Raw genomic sequence first — 19,020 nt, forward strand, 5'->3', positions numbered from 1 at the left:
CTTTTATCTGCTGTCCCTTTTTGTGTCTTGCTGTACCTGCCGGCAGATTAATGTTTAGAGAGAGAGAAAAAAGAAATAATAGGAAAATTAGGCCAAAGGTTCCACAGTTTATTAGCATAATTAAAAGGACATGCTTTGATAAACAAGTACAGAAAACACCAAGCACACTAAAAATACATCACACAAACTCATCATACAACCCCAACACTAATTTATGTGGGCATGCTGCAGAATTAAACACCATGTTGGCACTGGTGGCTCTGTTATGCTGTAAGAGGCATTTTGCTGCCATGGTTTGGGTTTGGATGGTTTTGGGATGGTTTTTCCCTCTGAAGTTTTTCTTCATCCTATGATGAATCATTTGTCTCCTGATGAGAGTAGTGTCTTGACTCCTCCCCATTCAAAGGGAACTATGGCAACTGAATGGTTTGATGAAGATGTAAATGATCAAATGCTAATGCCTTTGTAACCTTTTGCAGATCTCAATCGAGTTGAACAGTGATGTGTAAGATATTACTCTCAACTACCATAATTTAAACACCGATTGAGGGATTATCTTTTAGTAGAATGGTGTTCATCTCTACACTACCAGAGAATCTGTGCCGAGGTGCATTGATGCTGTTTTTCCTCTAATTTGTCAATCATCTGTAGCGTTCATGCACCAAGGGACTAAAATCTTGAGCTGTTTTTCCTATATGTGTGAGGTTTAAAACCATATATACAGTGTATATTTCATAACAAATGATATTTTATCTGCTTACTTTTCACACCGCCATGATACTCAAGACCTGTCTGTCCATCTGTAGCTGAGCAAAGCAGCATGTAATTACGTTCCTGAGTTGTTGGAAACAGCCTGTTATAAGGTCTTTATTGAATAAATATTGATTGCTTTTGTTTATTTCACAGTGTAAATAAGGCTCCAACTGGCAGGATGAGAATAATTTTGTTTATACTGGGAGAACTTGCTAACTTGCTGGTGAATGCAGGGATTAATTATCACACTTAAACTGCAAACAGAGACATAAATACACCCAGCTGCTTATCAGAACAGCTTGAGAAATTTGAAGAAATATTTTTGAAAGAAAAAGCACCAGGATATTTTTGGTGTCTGTTAAAGAAAAGCCTATTCTCCCTTACCTATCATATTTAACTTTTATCCAGTGTATTATCCTAAAAAAGAAGGAGTTTTGAGTTTCATAATTTTGCCTATGTTCTGGAATTAACTTTCTGCAGATGAGTAAGACCTCTAATGTCCCAGCTGAAACAGCTGCAAGCAGGTGAGGCACCCCCAGCTATGTCACGACTGTGTGTCCGGTGACATTCACAGATGGAGTTTTGTGGCCTGTGTGTCAAAGCTTATTTATGCAACCTTTATGTCTGCTTGCTCTTCAACCAAATATGGCCAAACATTTTTTTTCATGTCAGCATGTTGACCCTTTTGTGCTTCTTCAATCTAGTATGCCTGCTAGGTTTAACTGCTTTAAATTTTATACTTTACTTTCTAACTTGCTGTGTTCCGAAACCATTTATATGATGTAAGTTTCTCTATTTCTACAACTGCAGTGGAAATGGTTTCTGTACACTGTTCACTTGTGGAAATATTTACTTATTCTTAACTGATTACTAAATGTCAGTAATTCAAAAAGGACAGTAGCTTTCATTTTGGATATAATGTCATGCAAACTATCCTAAGTTGCTCATACATTTATCCCCTGCCTTCCAAAAGTGTGGGAACAGGATTAGGTCTATAACTTCTGCACCAGTTCAGGCCTTTTGTGTCCTTGCTCTCCATGGGTCATGGGGTCATCTGACCAGTGTGAAAAGCAAATTCTCTTCCTTTTGTCCAGCAAGGCAGGCAGTGAGAACAGCTTGCTACAGCTGCTTTTTCAGCTTAGCCTGGAGAAAATAGAAAAAAACAGTTTATATTGGTTAAGAATTACCTTTAGCCCCTTAGGATTCCTCACACTTTAAGTAAAGCCTGATCAAATCAAATCTCAAACAAACTAACATCTAAATGATGGTCATTTGGGTATTTGAATAAAATCACCTAATAGGATTGATGCCTTGGGCATTTGATAGATTTTTATTAGAATAATTCTAACATATTTAAATATAGATTAAACCAAGGTTGGTGTTGTTCTGTCCCACTGCTTATGATGTATTTTACATTGCATAAACTTAATTCAATTTAATTCAGTTCAATTCAGTGTTATTTGTAAAGTGCTTTTAACAGTATTTATTGTCACAGAGCAGCTTTTCAGCTGATTAGATCCTTAACGGTGAAGCCAGAGGCTATGGTGGCAAAAGAAAAACTCCCTGAGATGACATAGTATCTGTATCAACTTAAGATGCTGTAGGATGGTAAGACCAGTGACTGCTGGCCATAAGATTGTAAACATATATTTAAAAAAGAAAACCATTAAGAGCAGTAATAAATAGAAACTCACACTGAAGTTAATGAACATTTTTTTATATTCCCTGAAAAGACATATTTCAGATATTGCACAGAAACAAACATGACACTGAAATAATCTCATGGTTACTTTAAATAATCACAGGATGACTCAGTATGTTTTGTATTATGTGTGTGTGTGTTGGGGGATGCGGGGTATGTACGTGTTACTGATGCTGTGTGATAGGGTCATGTGGGGTCTGTGGTCTGCCAAAGAGTTTTCACACAACGCACAACACTCCCCCTGCTGGTCTGCATGCAATTTTTCTGCATTCTCTAGAGCCAGTGCATGACCAAAATAGTTACTTATACAAATAGTTATTAATAATTCATATTAACATGCATGTCTTGAGAGTACTCACTGAATATAGCACAGGTGGAGTTTAAGTGTCAGTAATTGTTTCATGTCATAGAACATTTTCTGATTTACATTTCTTTTTGAGTGAGACAGCTTTTTAATCTGTTTTTGCACTCAGACTTTGATTCCAATAAATAATTATTCTTACAGAATATAATGAATACATAAAAGGTGAAGATTCTCACTGACGTGCTTGTGTGTTTTTGATAATCTACCAAGCACCTGTTTCCTGTGACCTAGGGCTCATTACGAGCTGTGAAAGGCAGCTTGTTATGCTGGAATACTGATGTCCTGCAGAGAAACTCTCTCTCTCTGCCTCTCTCCTTTTATTTCTCATTTGTTCTCTACCTCAGCTTTCTCTCTATGTTTCCCCTATTCTTTAACTGTTCTGAGGTATTTAATGTGCCTACAAGAACGCATCAGGTGATACAGGTTGTAAAATCTACATTTTCCATTTCCATTGCACTGATAATATATTTTAATTAATGATGATACTATGAATTCTAGCTTCTGTATTGTGAGATTTTCTCTTTAATCCCTCATTGACATTCTCCACATTTTTCTGATTATCTGCAATTGTCCACAATTGTGCATGTTCCAGTGCTTGTCTTAAAGAAAACAAAACACCCCGTGACAGAAGTCTCATTGTCTTGTCTGATGAGATGCTGCTGAGAGTTCTTTTGTGGGACAGAAAAGCTTTCTCAGCAGATCCATGTTAGAAAAAGGACCCTGAGAGTGTGAAAGAGTTGGACCTATGACTCGGGGAATAATAGAATGGGTCATTCGGACATTCAGGCTGATGGTTCCCCCACTGTCCAGATGGCCTCTCGTATAAATCATAGCCAGAGGTACAATGCATTCTTGCAAGAGGGCTTTAGCCACAATCATTTGAGCTCAGGAATGACTCTTAACTCTTTGAATTATTAATAGGGTAAAGTGATCAACATTTGGCCTGTTATGAATGGGCTCTAAGGAGGTTGTGAGAGCATTCAGAAAATCTAGTACTTTGTGTGTCTAAAACTCCCATAGCCTTTAAATAAAAAAGTAATTAAACTCAAAATGACCTATGAAGCAGTAGCTGCAGTGGCTCTGTTTCCATTTAACTGTGTTTTAAATACAGAATTCACACATCCTTGATAAATCATGCTCTTTCTTGACACATATTGTTTTTGAACTGTAGAGGGAATAAATCAGTCAGGTTAGATAAGGCACCACAGTGATTGCATGGCATGCGATGAAGTTAAGCAGCTAGCTGTGTGTTTACTCTAAATGTATCCATCCTGGTTACGTTAATAGAATTCCAGAACATCTCTCTGACAGCTCTCGCTCTCCATATGAATCATCTGTATCTCATTCCCCACACTAATTCCAATTTAATTGCCTATTGCCCACAGGCACTTCAATGGCAGTAACAAATGGTTTGATTTTGGAGTCCTCATCAGACGGCATTTTAAATGCAACATGCTAACCCCACTTGAATGTCAATGAAGCTGTGGCACAGGCTCCTGTATACTAATCACTCCCTCTCTTATACTCAGCCTTGCTCCTTTCCTCATATCTGATTAAAATGGATTTGTAGAATTGGGAAAGAGCAGGCAGGCTGTCTCCACTGTTTTAACTAATGATCAACCAAAGAGAAGAGCAGTTTGTTCCCATATTTGTTTTTGATCTCTCTCTCTCTCTCTCTCTCTCTCTCTCTCTCTCTCTCTCTCTCTCTCTCTCAAGTTTAATATAATAATTTGATGCTGATACTACATTTCACTAACACTGGAAAAAGCTTAGTATAAGAATTACTAGGCATTATTGAAAGATTAAATGAGATTGAACAGAAACGAAACCCAGAAGAAGAATGAAAACAATAATGCATTCCAGATTATATCCTAGATATAATTTGAGTTTCTTAGTTGTCTCCTGTGCTAATCACACAGCCAATGGTAGCCCATGTCATTTTGCGTTGTGCAGTGGTATTTGAGTAAAGCCAGGAGCAGGGCTCCAATGTGTACTCTTCAGTTCAGTCACACTCCACTCCTTATTGTCCATGCTCAGCAGGGGCAACCAGGTCCTTCACATACACATTCCGCTCATCTGCCTCCTGTTTCCCCTGACCTTACACCCCACTGCAGCTCATGGCTTAAAATCTCCAACCTTCTAGCAGCAGCCCTTCTTTCCATCCATTCTTTTTCATCATATGAACCTTCCCTTCCAAACTGGTTATGATATTATGGTATTATGCATATCAAACATTACATGATTATTTGCTTTTGATGTAGAAGTTTATTACATTTTATTCCTGTTGTACAGGGTGTCACCAAAGTAATAGGGAAGTTAACAGAATGATCAGCAGTAACAATTATTCTTTCAAATAAGTAAGGAACAAAGATTGATTGGGTGTGCTTTATATATCTTGCCAGCGATTACACTTTTTTTTCTCTTTTTTCTCTCGCTCATACATAAAAGGTCTCCTTAAGTAAACAAATATAATTTGGTCAATGTCTATATTTTTCTTTGTTAAAGCTACAGGATGTATGATTTTGGAATTTTGCCCTCTCTGGTTGAAAAATGCTATTGCAAGCTACTTGCCACTGAGCATTTCGTAATGTGGGTTGTGTTGTGATAATCTCCACTGCATGGATTAATCTCATGGCTAAAAGTGTTAAATAATACACATTCAGAAAGAATTTATGACTTTGTCCCAAACCACGTAATGTGCACTACGTTGCATGCTTAGAAACCTATAATATCAGTGGTGTAATGACTAGCATGTTAGTATGCAGTTTGAAATACAGCCTTTGTAGTATTTGCAACTTGTATTACTCAGTATTACAGAAGTGTAAAATAACTTTATTGTTCACATCAGTGGCTGTGACAGTTACTGAGTACAAGATGGAAGAGCAAGAACATCTGAATAGAGCTTGTCTTTTCATTTCAATTACCTAGTTAGCTCTTACTGTGACTGCCTGATCAAACAGCAGTGCTCATGCAATTGCCAAAGCTGTGGTCTCACTTTGCCTAGCCAGCTAAAATAGAAGATTTTGTTAAAGGGAAAAGGAGATTACCCTGAGGACCTGTGCATTTCAAGTTCTGTTATATGCAGCTAGTCTGCTAACGAAAGTTAGCTACAAAACTATAATGCCTGATCATTTAGATTTTTTTTTTACCCGATATGTACCTGATAATCTCTGTATATTTTGTCAGAAAGGTTTGCCATGACCCCAATTGTATTAACATGCTAGCTAAAATCCAGACCACGGGCAAAAGAGATATAGATCAGATGAGCAGTGGGCTTGAATCACTTACTCGCATCTGATATTACTGAGCTTGAAATACAAAAATACAGAAAAATAAATAAATCTCCCTCAAATAAAATGATAAAATAAATCTCCCTCACACTGCAGAAAACTCCCCTTTTTTTCCAGAAGTGCATGACAAAATATCACACTTCTGGGTAAAAACCACACATAAGCCGTATTTATAACCCCGCCATGTCGGATTATTTGGCCTTTTTGGGGAATGAACGGCACGGCTATTTAGCTATGCCGAAGGTGGATGAGGCGCTTGCGAGCTACCTCTCTCCATCAATGGTAGGTGATTTAGGGGGCCGGTTTTGTCAACCAAGCCATGTAAGGCCACCGCGGCATTGGTGGGCAAGGCCTATGCGGTTCTGGGTCTTGCTTGTGGGTCACTGCATACAATGGCAGTGTTGCAGGCCTACCAAGCAGACCTGCTGAGTGAGCTCGACATATGGTGACATTCAGTCAGTTACTTCTCTGTTGTGTTGAGTTCACCCAGGCACCCACGAGTAGAGCCTGGACCAACGCTAGTGCGAGGGAGGCACAGAAGGTGCAAATAGCCAGAGGAACCGGGTGGCTACAGTCACAGCCTGCTACTAGGCTTGATCTGAGAATGGTCATAAAGGCCAGCCAGACAAAGGAGAAGCAGTCCTGAGGGGCTGTGGAGGACATATCAAGGGACATGAGGTTGTTAGGGCAGTTAGGCCCAGTACTACTGTAGGGCCTCCCCTAGCCAAAGCTGTCCCAAGTTTTCAGTGTTCTCTGGTCAGCGAGCTGTCACAGGGCAATGAAAATCTTATGTTTTCCCTTCAATAGAATGTGGAAAAGTTAATGTCACTAAAAGACCATCTGGCAGCGTGGAAACTACTGCCAAATGTGGGGAAAGTGGGGGTTTCGTCCAAGGATGAGACTTCTGAGAGTAATTGGTGTCACGTGGTGATGACTGAGTGCTCTGAGAATTTGGAGGTGCCCCCAGTTTCTAGCCTTGGGTCACACTCTTGGGGTGTCTCCTTATCGTAAGATGGTAATGACAGACACCTCCCTCATGGAGCCGTCTTAGACGGCTGTCCAGCTCACGGCCTCTGGCGTGGCCCTCATCTGGAGTGGCATATAAATCACCTATAAACCTGGGGCTGGATGCCTTGGTGCACATGTGGCCAGGGTCACATCTATACATTTTTCCCATGATTGCTTCCGCAACTTCTATCGAGAGTTCGCCAAGACTGTCTATGTCTGCTGCTAGTAGCACTGTTTTGGCCAGCTTGAATATGGTTCTCAGAGATAATATCCCTGCTGAATGGCACTCCTTGGGAGATTCCCATCCGCAGGGATCTACTGTCTCAAGCCAGAGGGCTGATTTTTCACCCTCAGCCGGAACTATGGATACTGTGGGTCTGCTCCCTGAGGGGCACCAGCTCATAGATTCTGGTCTCAAAACTGAGTTTGTAGAGACCATGTTGAATGCTGGAGCACCATCCTTGAGGAAATTGTATGCACTCAAGTGGCTCAACTTTTTGTCTTGTGGTGTGAGGAACGCCAGTTCACAGACATAGTGAACTGCGCAACAGCTACAGTCCTGGAGTTCTTACAAGGACGTTTCGCATCAGGGATGGTTTGTTCTACATGAGGGTCTATGTGGCCACCATTTTGGCCAGCCACGCCTCTATTGATGAAGCCAATCATCAGTTGGCTGTGGGGCAACATCCGCTAACTTCGAGGTTTATGCATGGTGTCAGGTGGCTAAGGCCCATCTGCAGACCACACATACCTTCCTGGGACCTTTCTGTGGTCCTGGAAGGTCTGTCAGGTGCCCCATTTGAGCCCTTAGAGTCAGTCTTAGAGAAGCTTCTGACTCTAAAGGTAGCTCTTCTGCTGGCCCTGGCATCTCTCAAGCGAGTAGGAGATCTACAAGCTCTCTCTGTTGCCTCTTCCTGCCTTGACTTTGCCCCTGGATTAGCCAAGGACTTCCAATATCCTAGGCTGGATTATATTTCTAAAGTGCCTATGTCTGCTGCCCAGCCAGTAGTGTTGCAGGCTTTCTGTCCTCCTCCGTCTACGCCACACACATTAATTCGATATTACAGCCTGGATATACATTCCAACTTGTGTCTTGCAGTGACCCTTGGGCTCGGATCTTTTTATACAGGCCATACCCTCAGTGTGACGAAGTGGGTATTATCGTTCCCACAGCATGGAGCTCACGCAGTTCCCTTTGAAAGGGAAAGTCTGGGTTACGCATGTAACCCTGTTCCCTGAGAAGGGAACGAGATGTTGCGTAGCTTTGTCATACTGGGGCATGCCTATGAATTGTGTCTTCGCTTCAGATTATAGAGGATGATGGCACGGTTCACAGGTGCCGTTTTTATATCACGCAACATACTTAATTGCCATGTCACCTGATTATGGCAGGCCTATAAATAGGCATGATGTTGCACAAGCTTCAGATTCCGGTCATGCGCGAGGGCACTTCCCACAGCATGGAGCTCATTCAATGTCTCGTTCCTTTCTCAGGGAACAGGGTTACATGCGTAACCCAGATGTTTTATTGAGCATCTTTCAGAACCAGCGGCAGTTCTTCTGGAGACTTTGACTGTAGCACTAGCTTCTTATTTTTGCAGCAAAACCCAGCAGACATAATTGTGTTTTTTGTCTGAAAAGTGGTCTCTTAAGTAATATGCTGATTTCTTTAATGACATGCAAACATTTTTCTGTAACATTACATTTTTTGCTAAAAAACTAACGTTTGGTACATTTTGGTACATAGATTTTGGTACAAAATCTATAACAAAGTTTGTACTAAAAAAACTGAGTGCCGAAAACTTTTGCACATTACTGTACATTTGCTGTACACCACAAATAAACAGGGAAAACTTTAGGGTGGACCAAGGCCAAAACAACAAAGAAAACTGCTGTTTAAGGGGAACTAACTTACCTAAAAAGAAAAACAAAAGACAATTAGCTTCCCTACACTCCCTTACCAATAACAGAGAGAAAAACCCACACCTGACATAAATGGCAGTTGCAACCCTACTACTGGTGAATATATACAATGTTTGATATATACAGAAATACTGCAATGTGACTATATACAAATCTAGGCAGCAAACAGACATCAAAGGGCAGATCATGCTTGAAGTTGGGACAGGCACAGTTCAAAAACTAGAAATATCACAATAGAAATATGGAGCGGACGAACGAGCACAACCACAAATGCAAATGAGTGAGCATTGTAAAAATGAAGCCGGTAGAACTGGTTTCCATCACCATTAAATACTGTCAGCCATTGATTACATCATCTTTGGGATGGCTGTGGCTCAGGTGGTAGAGCAGGTTGTCCACTAATCGAAGGGTTGTCGGTTCGATTCCTGGCTCACATGACTCCACATGCCGAAGTGTCCTTGGGCAACACACTGAACCCCAAGTTGCTCCTGATAGCAAGTTAGCACCTTGCATGGCAGCTCTGCTACTCTTGGTGTATAAGTGTGTGTGAATGGGTGAATGAAACACAGTGTAAAGCGCTTTGGATAAAAGCGCAATATAAGTGCGCCCTTTACCATTTAGCTTTGGGGTGGAAGCAGCACACAAAGCTGATAAAGCAGCATCCAAGGCAGAGCAGGAAGGCCTGGACTGGAGTTTGGAATGGTCCGACCTGCACAGATTTAACACACAAAACAACGGAATAATGTGGGTTGTGACAGTATATTTATACATTTATATTGCCAAAAGAAACATCATGCGTCTGTGGGACCTCCACTGTTGGGTAGTGAGCAGAACAAGATGCTTAGAGTGTAGGTATGGGAAAAAGGAAGCTGTCTAAAGCAGAGGGAAGAGCTACTGTATCTCCTGATAGTGTGGAGGGCTGACACTTATCTTGTGAGAGTGGCCAGCTCCATTAACAGGCCCATTCACCTCAGCTTAAGCAACCCTGTCAGCTACTTCAGAACCATTAAACCTCTGCTGGGAGTGTGCTGAGTGGAGAGAGAAACAGAGATATATAAAGAGTACGAGAAACACATTGTGTTCTCTCAGGAGCCAAAGAAATAGTATAAATAGATAGAGTTGTAGAGGTAAATTATTCCTAAAAACACATGCAAGTTGGGATAGCTTTGTACTTGTCTTTCTTTTTTCTTCTTCTGGTTACAAGTAACATGTAATGTATCATTGCACTGTTTGTTCTGTAAAAGGTTGACTTTTTTAATAGCAGCAAAGACACATTAGAAATGATATGTAAGCTTTTATATACGTATAACTTAATTGTAGTATTTCTAGTAAGATAATACATAAGGTGTAGAATAGCTACTGTATGGCAGTTGTGCAAGAACTAATTATTATTTCTTCCTTTCTTTCTTTCTTTGTTTCTTTCTGTGCTTTTGGTTTTCAAAATTTTCTACCTCTGTTCTCCTATTCTGCTTTCTGATGAGCCTTAAACTGGGCAATAATAGAAATACAGGAGAAAATGCATAGGGTGAGAGAGTGCTTCTCAGCCATTTTTGCACAAAACTCCTATTGCTGGGAGGCTGTCTGTGATAGAAGCTGATTTTTATGTGTCTCAGGTGCTACTGTGGCTTTTCCCCCCTTGTTTCTCTGAGCTCTGAGGCAAATGCTGATTGATTGACTTGGAAGTCAATCCTGGCCTACTGTTTATAAGCCTACCTCTGGGAATTCACATAGATTTTAAATTAGAGACAGCTTTACTTTAAGCAGGAGATGCTAGACTGCACAGTTTATAAGAATGAAAGGGAGACACGTAGTGCTTTTCCACAGGCAAGTACCAGACCTGATGCTGATGCCTAAGGTAGAACAATTCTGTGTTTTTCCTCTGTGAAAGAGCCAGTTCTTGGTTCTGTTCCAGCACAAAAATATTGATAGCAAGGTGATATCAGGATGTTTTATTACGTCACAGAACAATCACAGCAATCAAGGTTATTTTCATATAGCCCCTAAACCAATATGTGAACATTGCAGGGCTTTTTGATATTGAATATTGCACCTGTGAAACACTGTTCAGAGGAGGTTTACTACTAATTTAAACAAAATATAGTTGCAATCAAAAAAATTCAACCCCCATTGCAAATCAGGTTTATTGTCCAAATGTTCAGACTTTCAGCTGTTTGCAATGAACAAATCAAACAAAAGCAATTGAAATAGTTCAACACACGAGTGCTTCAAGTGATTTCCCCAAATTCAACTGAAATTGCAACTTATAATGACTTCTCCAGTTTCAAAATTATTCAACCCCCTGAACAGAATCCCTCACAACAGCACAAATATGCAAAACAGGTGTTGTCATAATCAAGTGCTTCATTAGTTGCACCAGGTGTGCTTGAGCTGTAACACATAAAATACCTGAACTGGCTAGGGGTTTGTTGAGTGTACACTAACTGGACGGGGCAGAAAAAGGAAGCTATCAATGGCTGCAACCAGATTTCTAAGAAGGCAGGTTGTAAAAAACCCTTGAGTGACTGCAAAAGACCTGCAGCAAGGCTTGGTGGCAACAGACACTGAGGTTTCAGTGAGCACAGTAAGGCGCATACTAAACACAGAAGGTTTCCATTCCAGAGCTCCAAGACCTACACCAGTACTGACCCAAAAGCACAAGACAAGTCGGCTGAAAATCTTATTTAAAAAAAGCCACAGAAATTTTGGGATTCTGTTCTGTGACTCAATGAAACAAAACTGGAACTTTTTGGCATGATGGATCAGTGGTATGTCTGGTGAAAGAAGAATGAAGAAAGAACACTCTGTCCACAGTCCAGCATGGTGGTGGCTTGGTGATGCTCTAGGGCTGCTTTTCATCCTCTGGCACTAGAAACTTGCAGCATGTGAAAAGTACGATAGATTCATTGAAGTAAAATCTTAGGAGAAAACATCATGCCATCTGTGAGGAAGCTGAAGATTGGGCATCATTGTGCCTTCCAACAGGACAATTCTGGAAGATTCTTCAGGGCCAACACAGTCATCTGACTTGAACCCCATAGAACATCTCTGGTGGGATTTAAAGAAGGCAGTTGCAGCATGCAAACCCCATAATATTACTGAACAGGAGGCCATTGCTCATGAAGAATGGGCTAAGATTCCTCAGGAATGCTGCCAGAATCTGGTGTCTGGCTATGCATCTCGTTTGCAGCTTGCCATAAAGGGGTTGAATAATTTTGAGACTGGAGAAGTCATTATAAGTTGCATTTTCAGTTGAATTTGGGGAAACCACTTGAAGCATTCATTGTGTCGAACTATTTCAATTGCTTTTGTTTAATTTGTTCATTGCAAACAGCTGAAAGTCTGAAAATTTTGACACTAAACCTGATTTGCAATGGGAGTTGAATAATTTTCATTGCAATTGTAAATAGGATCTATACTGCTTAGGCTAATGCTAAGGTTAATGCCATGAATTTAAAAAAAAAAAAAGCAGCTTCATACTCAGAATAAACAACTAAAAGCAACAAAACATGTATATTTCATCACGGGTGCTATTCTGAAGGACTTTAATTTGGATGGTAAAATCAGGCAGCACCATGGTGCAGCAGGTAGCATTGCAGTCTCATGGCCCCAAGGTCCCTGGTTTTATCCTAAACCCAGCTTACTGTTTATGTGGAGTTTCTCTGCATGTTTTCCCATCTGTGTGCATAGGTTTCCTCTGGGTTTTCTGGTTTCTTCCCACCTGAGAAATAAATGCAGTGTTGGCTGCTCTAAATTACAACAGTATAGAAATACGTGTAAAAGTATGTGTATGGTGCCCTGCACTCCATTGGTATCTCAGGGTATAGTTCCAACTCGCACCCAGTGTTCCCAATGCTCCAGAGCCACCATGACCCTGAGCAGGATAAAGCACTTCTTGAACATGAGTAAATGTATGAGTGGTAAAATCAAACCTGGGTCTCAATCAGACCTTAAACTTAAAACCCTCCATAGTTGTTACTACATCTGATTATTTTGTTGTTTGGCTCTTAACCTTGGAAATGTTATTTAAAATGTCTGTAGGTGCTCTTAACACTGGCTCCAACATCGGAAAGAATCAGAATATATGGTGGTGTATTTAGTTTGTAGTCACTGTATTTATAACTAATTATACAGTTGCTTGAAATGAATTGTCATAACGTTTCATGTATTTATAATAATTGAGCATTAATATCTCTCTTTCTCTCTCTCTCTTTCTCTCTGATCTAGGCTCAGACATGGCTGTGTTTTGTCTGCTGTGTGGGAAACGCTTCCAGACTCAGAAGGCACTGCAAGGCCACATGGAGGTCCATGCTGGTGTGCGCAGCTACATCTGCAGCGAGTGTGATCGAACTTTCCCCAGCCACACGGCTCTTAAACGTCACCTTCGCTCCCACACAGGTAAGCCACTATCTGCCTGTTTATGGGAGCCTGGGGCAAGTGGATTTAATTGCTGAGTTTTTTCATACTGATTTTCCTAAAACTTTTTAGTCATCTCAGGCAAAAATCACCTCATTTTCACACTTGCAGTTATTTCTGGACTCTGGACTGTTGGAACCAGATTTCAAGTGGCCAGTGGTCCATAGAACGGATCCCTGGTCCTCTTGAAAAGTGTGGTCTGGGTTTCGCTTCAACCAAACAGCAGCACAGTCCACATCTGTATGGAAGCATCCTGAGTAATGTGATTGGTTCAATGTTTCTGAGGACTTGAATACTGTAATTAGTTCACTTTTGTGGCATGAGTACTTCCACTGAGAACATCGTAACAAATACACGTCTTATGCCAGCCTACATGGCTACAATTAATCTTTTATTCAAGCTCAGCTCTTCTTTTGTAGGTATTCCTGCACAATAATTTGCTATTTATCCAAAAAGCACTGTTCTTCACAGCTTGAGTGTTGGTACCAGAGGAAAATAATACAAAAAAACTAATGGATAAACCTAGTGCCTACCATTTTGCAAACAAAAGTGCACAAAGGTGACATATGGAATTGTGCAAATCAGCCACAATTCAGAAGTAGTTCTTTTACCCAAGCCCCACACCACACAATCCCAGATTGGTCCCTGAGTGCTGACTTCAGAATTTAGACCAAGTGTGAATGTATGTGTGCATGGTGTCCTGTACACATTTTAGGGTGTATTCCCACCTTGTGTACTGTGCTTCTTTTATAGGCTCTGGATTGACTGTAGCCCTGACCAGCATAAAGCAGTTACTGAAGATAAATGAATGCACATGAAAAAAGCGAACAGCTTGTTGGATTAAACACAGTCATAAACCCCATGTTAGATTATATTATTTTAGAATGTAGGGAATTTGTTGGTGTTGGTATTGTGCTGATGGCAATACATATGGGTCAAAGAGCACATCTGGCCATATCATTTTGCTAAGCCATGTGTGTCTGTCTGATTCTGAAGCCTCTCTCCTTTCTACATTCAGCACATGTAGTGTCTTCTCATTAATATGCCATTCCTGTTCCCTCTCCATTTCACTGGCAGGCCATTTGCAGACAGTGGCGGCTGTCTAATGTTCACAGCTGTGTTTGATAGGGCAGACAGAGACAAGCGAGCTGGATTGTTTATGGCACAGAAAGCTCTCTGAAGCTCCTTTTAGCTCGTCTTTCAAGCCATTTAATACCATTTTGTCAGACCATTTGGATGATTTTTTTTTTTAAATAATGGAAGCCTGTTTTACTTTGAATTTTACAGACTGTTATGTGGTTATGTATTACTAACTTAAACACAGACAGTGATGTCTTTACAGCTTGTGCCACAGCAGTCTTCTGATTGGCTACCTATCCAACAAAAGATCAATACAGTAAATGTAAAATCTAATACACTAGAGTATTAGTGTTAGAGTAAGAGTTCTCTGTATGTGCTGGGTAATTGACATTACCAGTGTGTGTCGAATCTTCCCAGGGCTGAGCATTAGCACATTAGCATGCCTGCGGCGATGTGAGTCTGGCCGACCGGCTGCTCGCCTCAGCTCCATTAACTTTAATGACAGACAGGCTGCAGGGCTTTCTGTAAGGTGCATCTGATCAGTTGATGCAGGTACCTAAAGACTGCTGCTCTATATATCATCATATATCTGGTCTTGCAGGACTTCAACCTGCCCTTCCTCTCCACTCTAATAAAAACCCCATTCATTTCAGACTGCTGCTATTACTAAGAGTGGAATTGAATGTGAATAGTATGCCATGATGTGCTTTGGGATTTTTTTTTTGCATGGTCTCATAAGATGGGGTTTTACACCGAAGCATGACAGTACATAACAAGAAATACAATTTATTTCAAGGCATGGTTACCACTTGGACAGGGAGATAATGAAAAGCATGGGTCACTGCTGATGGCTTAAAGTGTGGCCGGCTGTGCTGAGATGCATTAAATATTGGGAGTTTTATACGCCTGATCACATCCCATGCTGCTGCCTGAGAAAATGATATAAGAAGCTGTTAGTCAGCTCATAAAAGCAATTAGCAGCCAGCCAGATCCAGTCAACACATATTGTAGCCAACTATCACAGATTATTGGCATTTTAAAAGCTATTGCTCAACAGCATATTGAGATTGGAGTTCAAATGGGTGTTTTGGTTAAATGAAACCATCTTAACTGCTTTATTGTATAGTATGAGTATGAGTGAGTATGATGTCTCTTTGGAGCAGGTGACCACCCATATGAGTGCGAGTTCTGTGGCAGCTGCTTTCGGGATGAGAGCACTCTGAAGGGCCACAAGCGCATCCACACTGGAGAGAAACCCTACGAATGCAACAGCTGTGGCAAAAAGTTCAGTCTTAAACATCAGCTGGAGACACACTACCGCGTACACACAGGTCAGAGCTCCAAATCCTCACACAACCCTGTGCAAAAGTTAAATACTTTAATTCCCACTAAATGTCCCCCTAATGCATGAAATGTTTAGGGAACTATATTGAACTGGTTTTGAGAACCATGAAAGTTATTTAAAAAATATATAGGCACAGAAATTAGAAATAATATAATAAAGAATGAACAGATATTATCAGTATCTTGTATCATCTCACACCTCTGCTGATTGCACAGCATGTTTGTTGGAATAATGGGTTTTACAAAACTTTTAGAAGTGTTCAAGTTTGGGATGCTATAACTTAAATCTGTTGGCTCTGTGATGGCTCTGTGATCTTGGGTGTCATATACAACTGTGGTTGAGGTGGAATTACAGGCTGATTGCTGCTTCTCTTCGCTCTTCAATAAGGCAGGTACTAAGCCACCCTATCAGGTAGCCTGTCAAATGATTGACTTCTTTTTGTCAAACAAGGCCACAGCTTTGCACTCAGTGCATGTAGATAATGAGAGCAGAGAGGAGCTCCCAGCAAAAGGCCAGTAGTCCAGTAGACAGCCAACAATGGAATCAGTGACATTTACACCCACTGTCAATGATGGATCAATAATCAGTTTGCTGCTGACACTGATAGGCTGTTAGCTTACCTTTTTACCCATTTGTGATTTTCACTGCACATTTACAGGGACAATTTTCCCCTCAGGGGTTTGTTGAAGATTTTGTGTGTAATACAAAATGTAAGACATACCGGAAACCACTTGTTATACTAATAAATACACAGTATTTTGCACACTATTTTGTTCTTTCTACTTATATCTTATAAGTGAAGTATTGAATATTTAGCCAACCCAGCTATACAAATCTTTGAACAATGTTTATTACAGCCACATTCAGAAAGCAAAGCAAATAATTCAATTCATTACATAAATAAATAAATAAACAGCACGCGCGCACACACTCACACACACACACACACACACACCATTTCGGTGTTGATATCCCCCAAATTGTTACGTGATATTGTGTTTGAATTTAAATCTTTATTATTGTTATAGCTTTTCCATATGATCCTCAGGTGAGAAGCCATTTGAGTGTAAGCTGTGCCACCAACGCTCGCGTGACTACTCAGCCATGATCAAACACCTACGCACCCACAATGGAGCTTCGCCCTACCAGTGTACCATCTGCCAGGAGTATTGCCCCAGCCTCTCGGCCATGCAGAAACACATGAAAAGCCACAAGCCTGAGGATGTTCCCCCAGACTGGAGGATTGAGAAGACCTATCTGTACCTATGCTATGTGTAAGAAAGCTGAAGAAAGGAAAGAAGAAAGAAGAAACTGGAGGCTCATTCACTCGTTTTGCTCTAAGTCTGGGCCAAAGAAGGAAAGGAAAAGTGATCAAAGCTGTTGTATAGAATTTTCTTTCTATTTTCCAGCAATTTTCATGACATTACAGTGTGCTTGCTTTGGTAAATAGAACGTATTGTTAAAATTACTTTTGAGAAAAGTAGAAGAACCCAATTAAATGGATAAAATATTTCATAGTATTCTAGCCCAGCACGCTTCTCCCTAACAAAATCCAAGATTGCAATTTGCTTCATTCCACCTGTTACACTGAAAATCTTCAGCCTTTTAGCACTGTATTTTATTCTTATTAGTAATAACATCCTTTTTTTATTCACAGCACCCATAAATGTTAAATATTTATCCAAACCATAAAATATATAAAAAATGATAAAAATGAGCAAAGGTAGAGGCCACGTATACAGAAAAAGCAGCTAATAAAAAAAATTCAAAATATAATCAAAATGACATCTGTTCAGCAGTACAGGCCCATCACACAGCTCATTTTGAGTGTCAGAAGCACTCAGTGGTGGACATTTGATCATAGGTAAATTCAACTTATGCTATATTATGATTACAAAATATTAAGGATGTTCAGGGACGTGTTCATAGAGTATCTCCACTGTGCACTTTCACAACCAAGTTGATGTCATAACTACGATGTACAGCATAGTCATGAATACAGACATGGGATTTGGTTTGCTTTTCATTAGCTGCCCACCATTCTCTTACCATTAAAACTAGTGTAGCAGGTCTAATTTTAGTATTTTCAAGTGCATATGTTGTGTTGTGATAAAGTGATGCAGTATTAATGGATTAAGACTCACATTTAGGGCTCCTCACATTACAATTTTTTTGTGTGTTTTTGTCATATTTAGATACTTGGACTGCTGTACATTGCAGTGGGGTGTCATGTTCAGGCATCTTAACATACAGCAGACTGAATAAAAATGAGATCTTTTAAATACATATAAAATGTAAAGATCAAAGTAAATTAACTAGAAGAGATTAAAGAAGAATATGCAGTAATCAGTGCTACAAATGTTAACTTTTCATGGCTTATTTTTTACTTTTTTCAAAAGGTTACTTGAATTACTTGTTTTGTGCTTGATTTATTTTTATATTATACCACAGCACTGGTGCATGCACTGTTGATTGGTCAGAAGGTGTTGATGAATTTTCTATAACAGCATCCCAGACAGAAGTGTTTGCTGCAAGGCAAATCACAGGTTTATATTAATGAGTTTGCTCTAATGCATTATTGTTTCTATAGTAACAATTTATACAGCAACTCATATGGCAGATGCTCCACATAGACAGACAAAAATGTTGTTGATATGGTAAGGTTTTCTGTGAGGAGACATCAGATTAACATTTTTGGACTCCAGTGTCAGTGCTTGTAACATTCTGAGCTAAACCTGTAACTTTAAACTTTCCGACATGCTGCATTTCTTGTCATATTAACTGAGAGAGAGAGAGAGAGAGAGAGAGAGAGAGAGAGAGAGAGAGAGAGAGAGAGAGAGAAAAAATAATGAGGGAGTGACTTTTTATAGCTGCTATAGGTGATAACAGGAACAAACTTGTTTCATGGATGTACTACAGCATTTAATGTAAATATACATGGATTAAAAAGTATGATGTGTCATTCTTTACTAAATAAAAAATAATAATTGACAACTTGCTGTGGTATAAGAGTAACAAAACATCAGGACATGCTGTTTTTGGAAAAGAATTTAAAAAATCCTTTCCTATAACAGCGCACCCCTTTTGTGCATGTCTTGTGTTTTACTGAACTTCATTTAGGACAATGTATTATAATACCATA

The 19,020-nt window shown here is 40.0% G+C and overlaps 1 protein-coding gene across 2 annotated transcripts in view; it reads left to right on the forward strand.

Annotated features, from left to right (window-relative positions):
* Window positions 1-18,713, forward strand: part of zbtb16b (zinc finger and BTB domain containing 16b) — a 44,539-nt gene extending 25,826 nt beyond the window's left edge. For both annotated transcript variants that reach the window (XM_017491637.3, XM_047161339.2), the window contains exons 5-7: window positions 13,265-13,435; window positions 15,697-15,864; window positions 16,927-18,713. In XM_017491637.3, coding sequence (XP_017347126.1) covers window positions 13,265-13,435; window positions 15,697-15,864; window positions 16,927-17,156 — 569 coding nt within the window. In that variant the 3' untranslated portion in view covers window positions 17,157-18,713. The remainder of the gene's footprint in view (window positions 1-13,264; window positions 13,436-15,696; window positions 15,865-16,926) is intronic.
* The last annotated feature ends 307 nt before the right edge of the window (window positions 18,714-19,020 follow it).

This window comes from Ictalurus punctatus, chromosome 17 (genome assembly GCF_001660625.3).
Source record: "Ictalurus punctatus breed USDA103 chromosome 17, Coco_2.0, whole genome shotgun sequence".
NCBI classification, from domain to species: domain Eukaryota; kingdom Metazoa; phylum Chordata; class Actinopteri; order Siluriformes; family Ictaluridae; genus Ictalurus; species Ictalurus punctatus.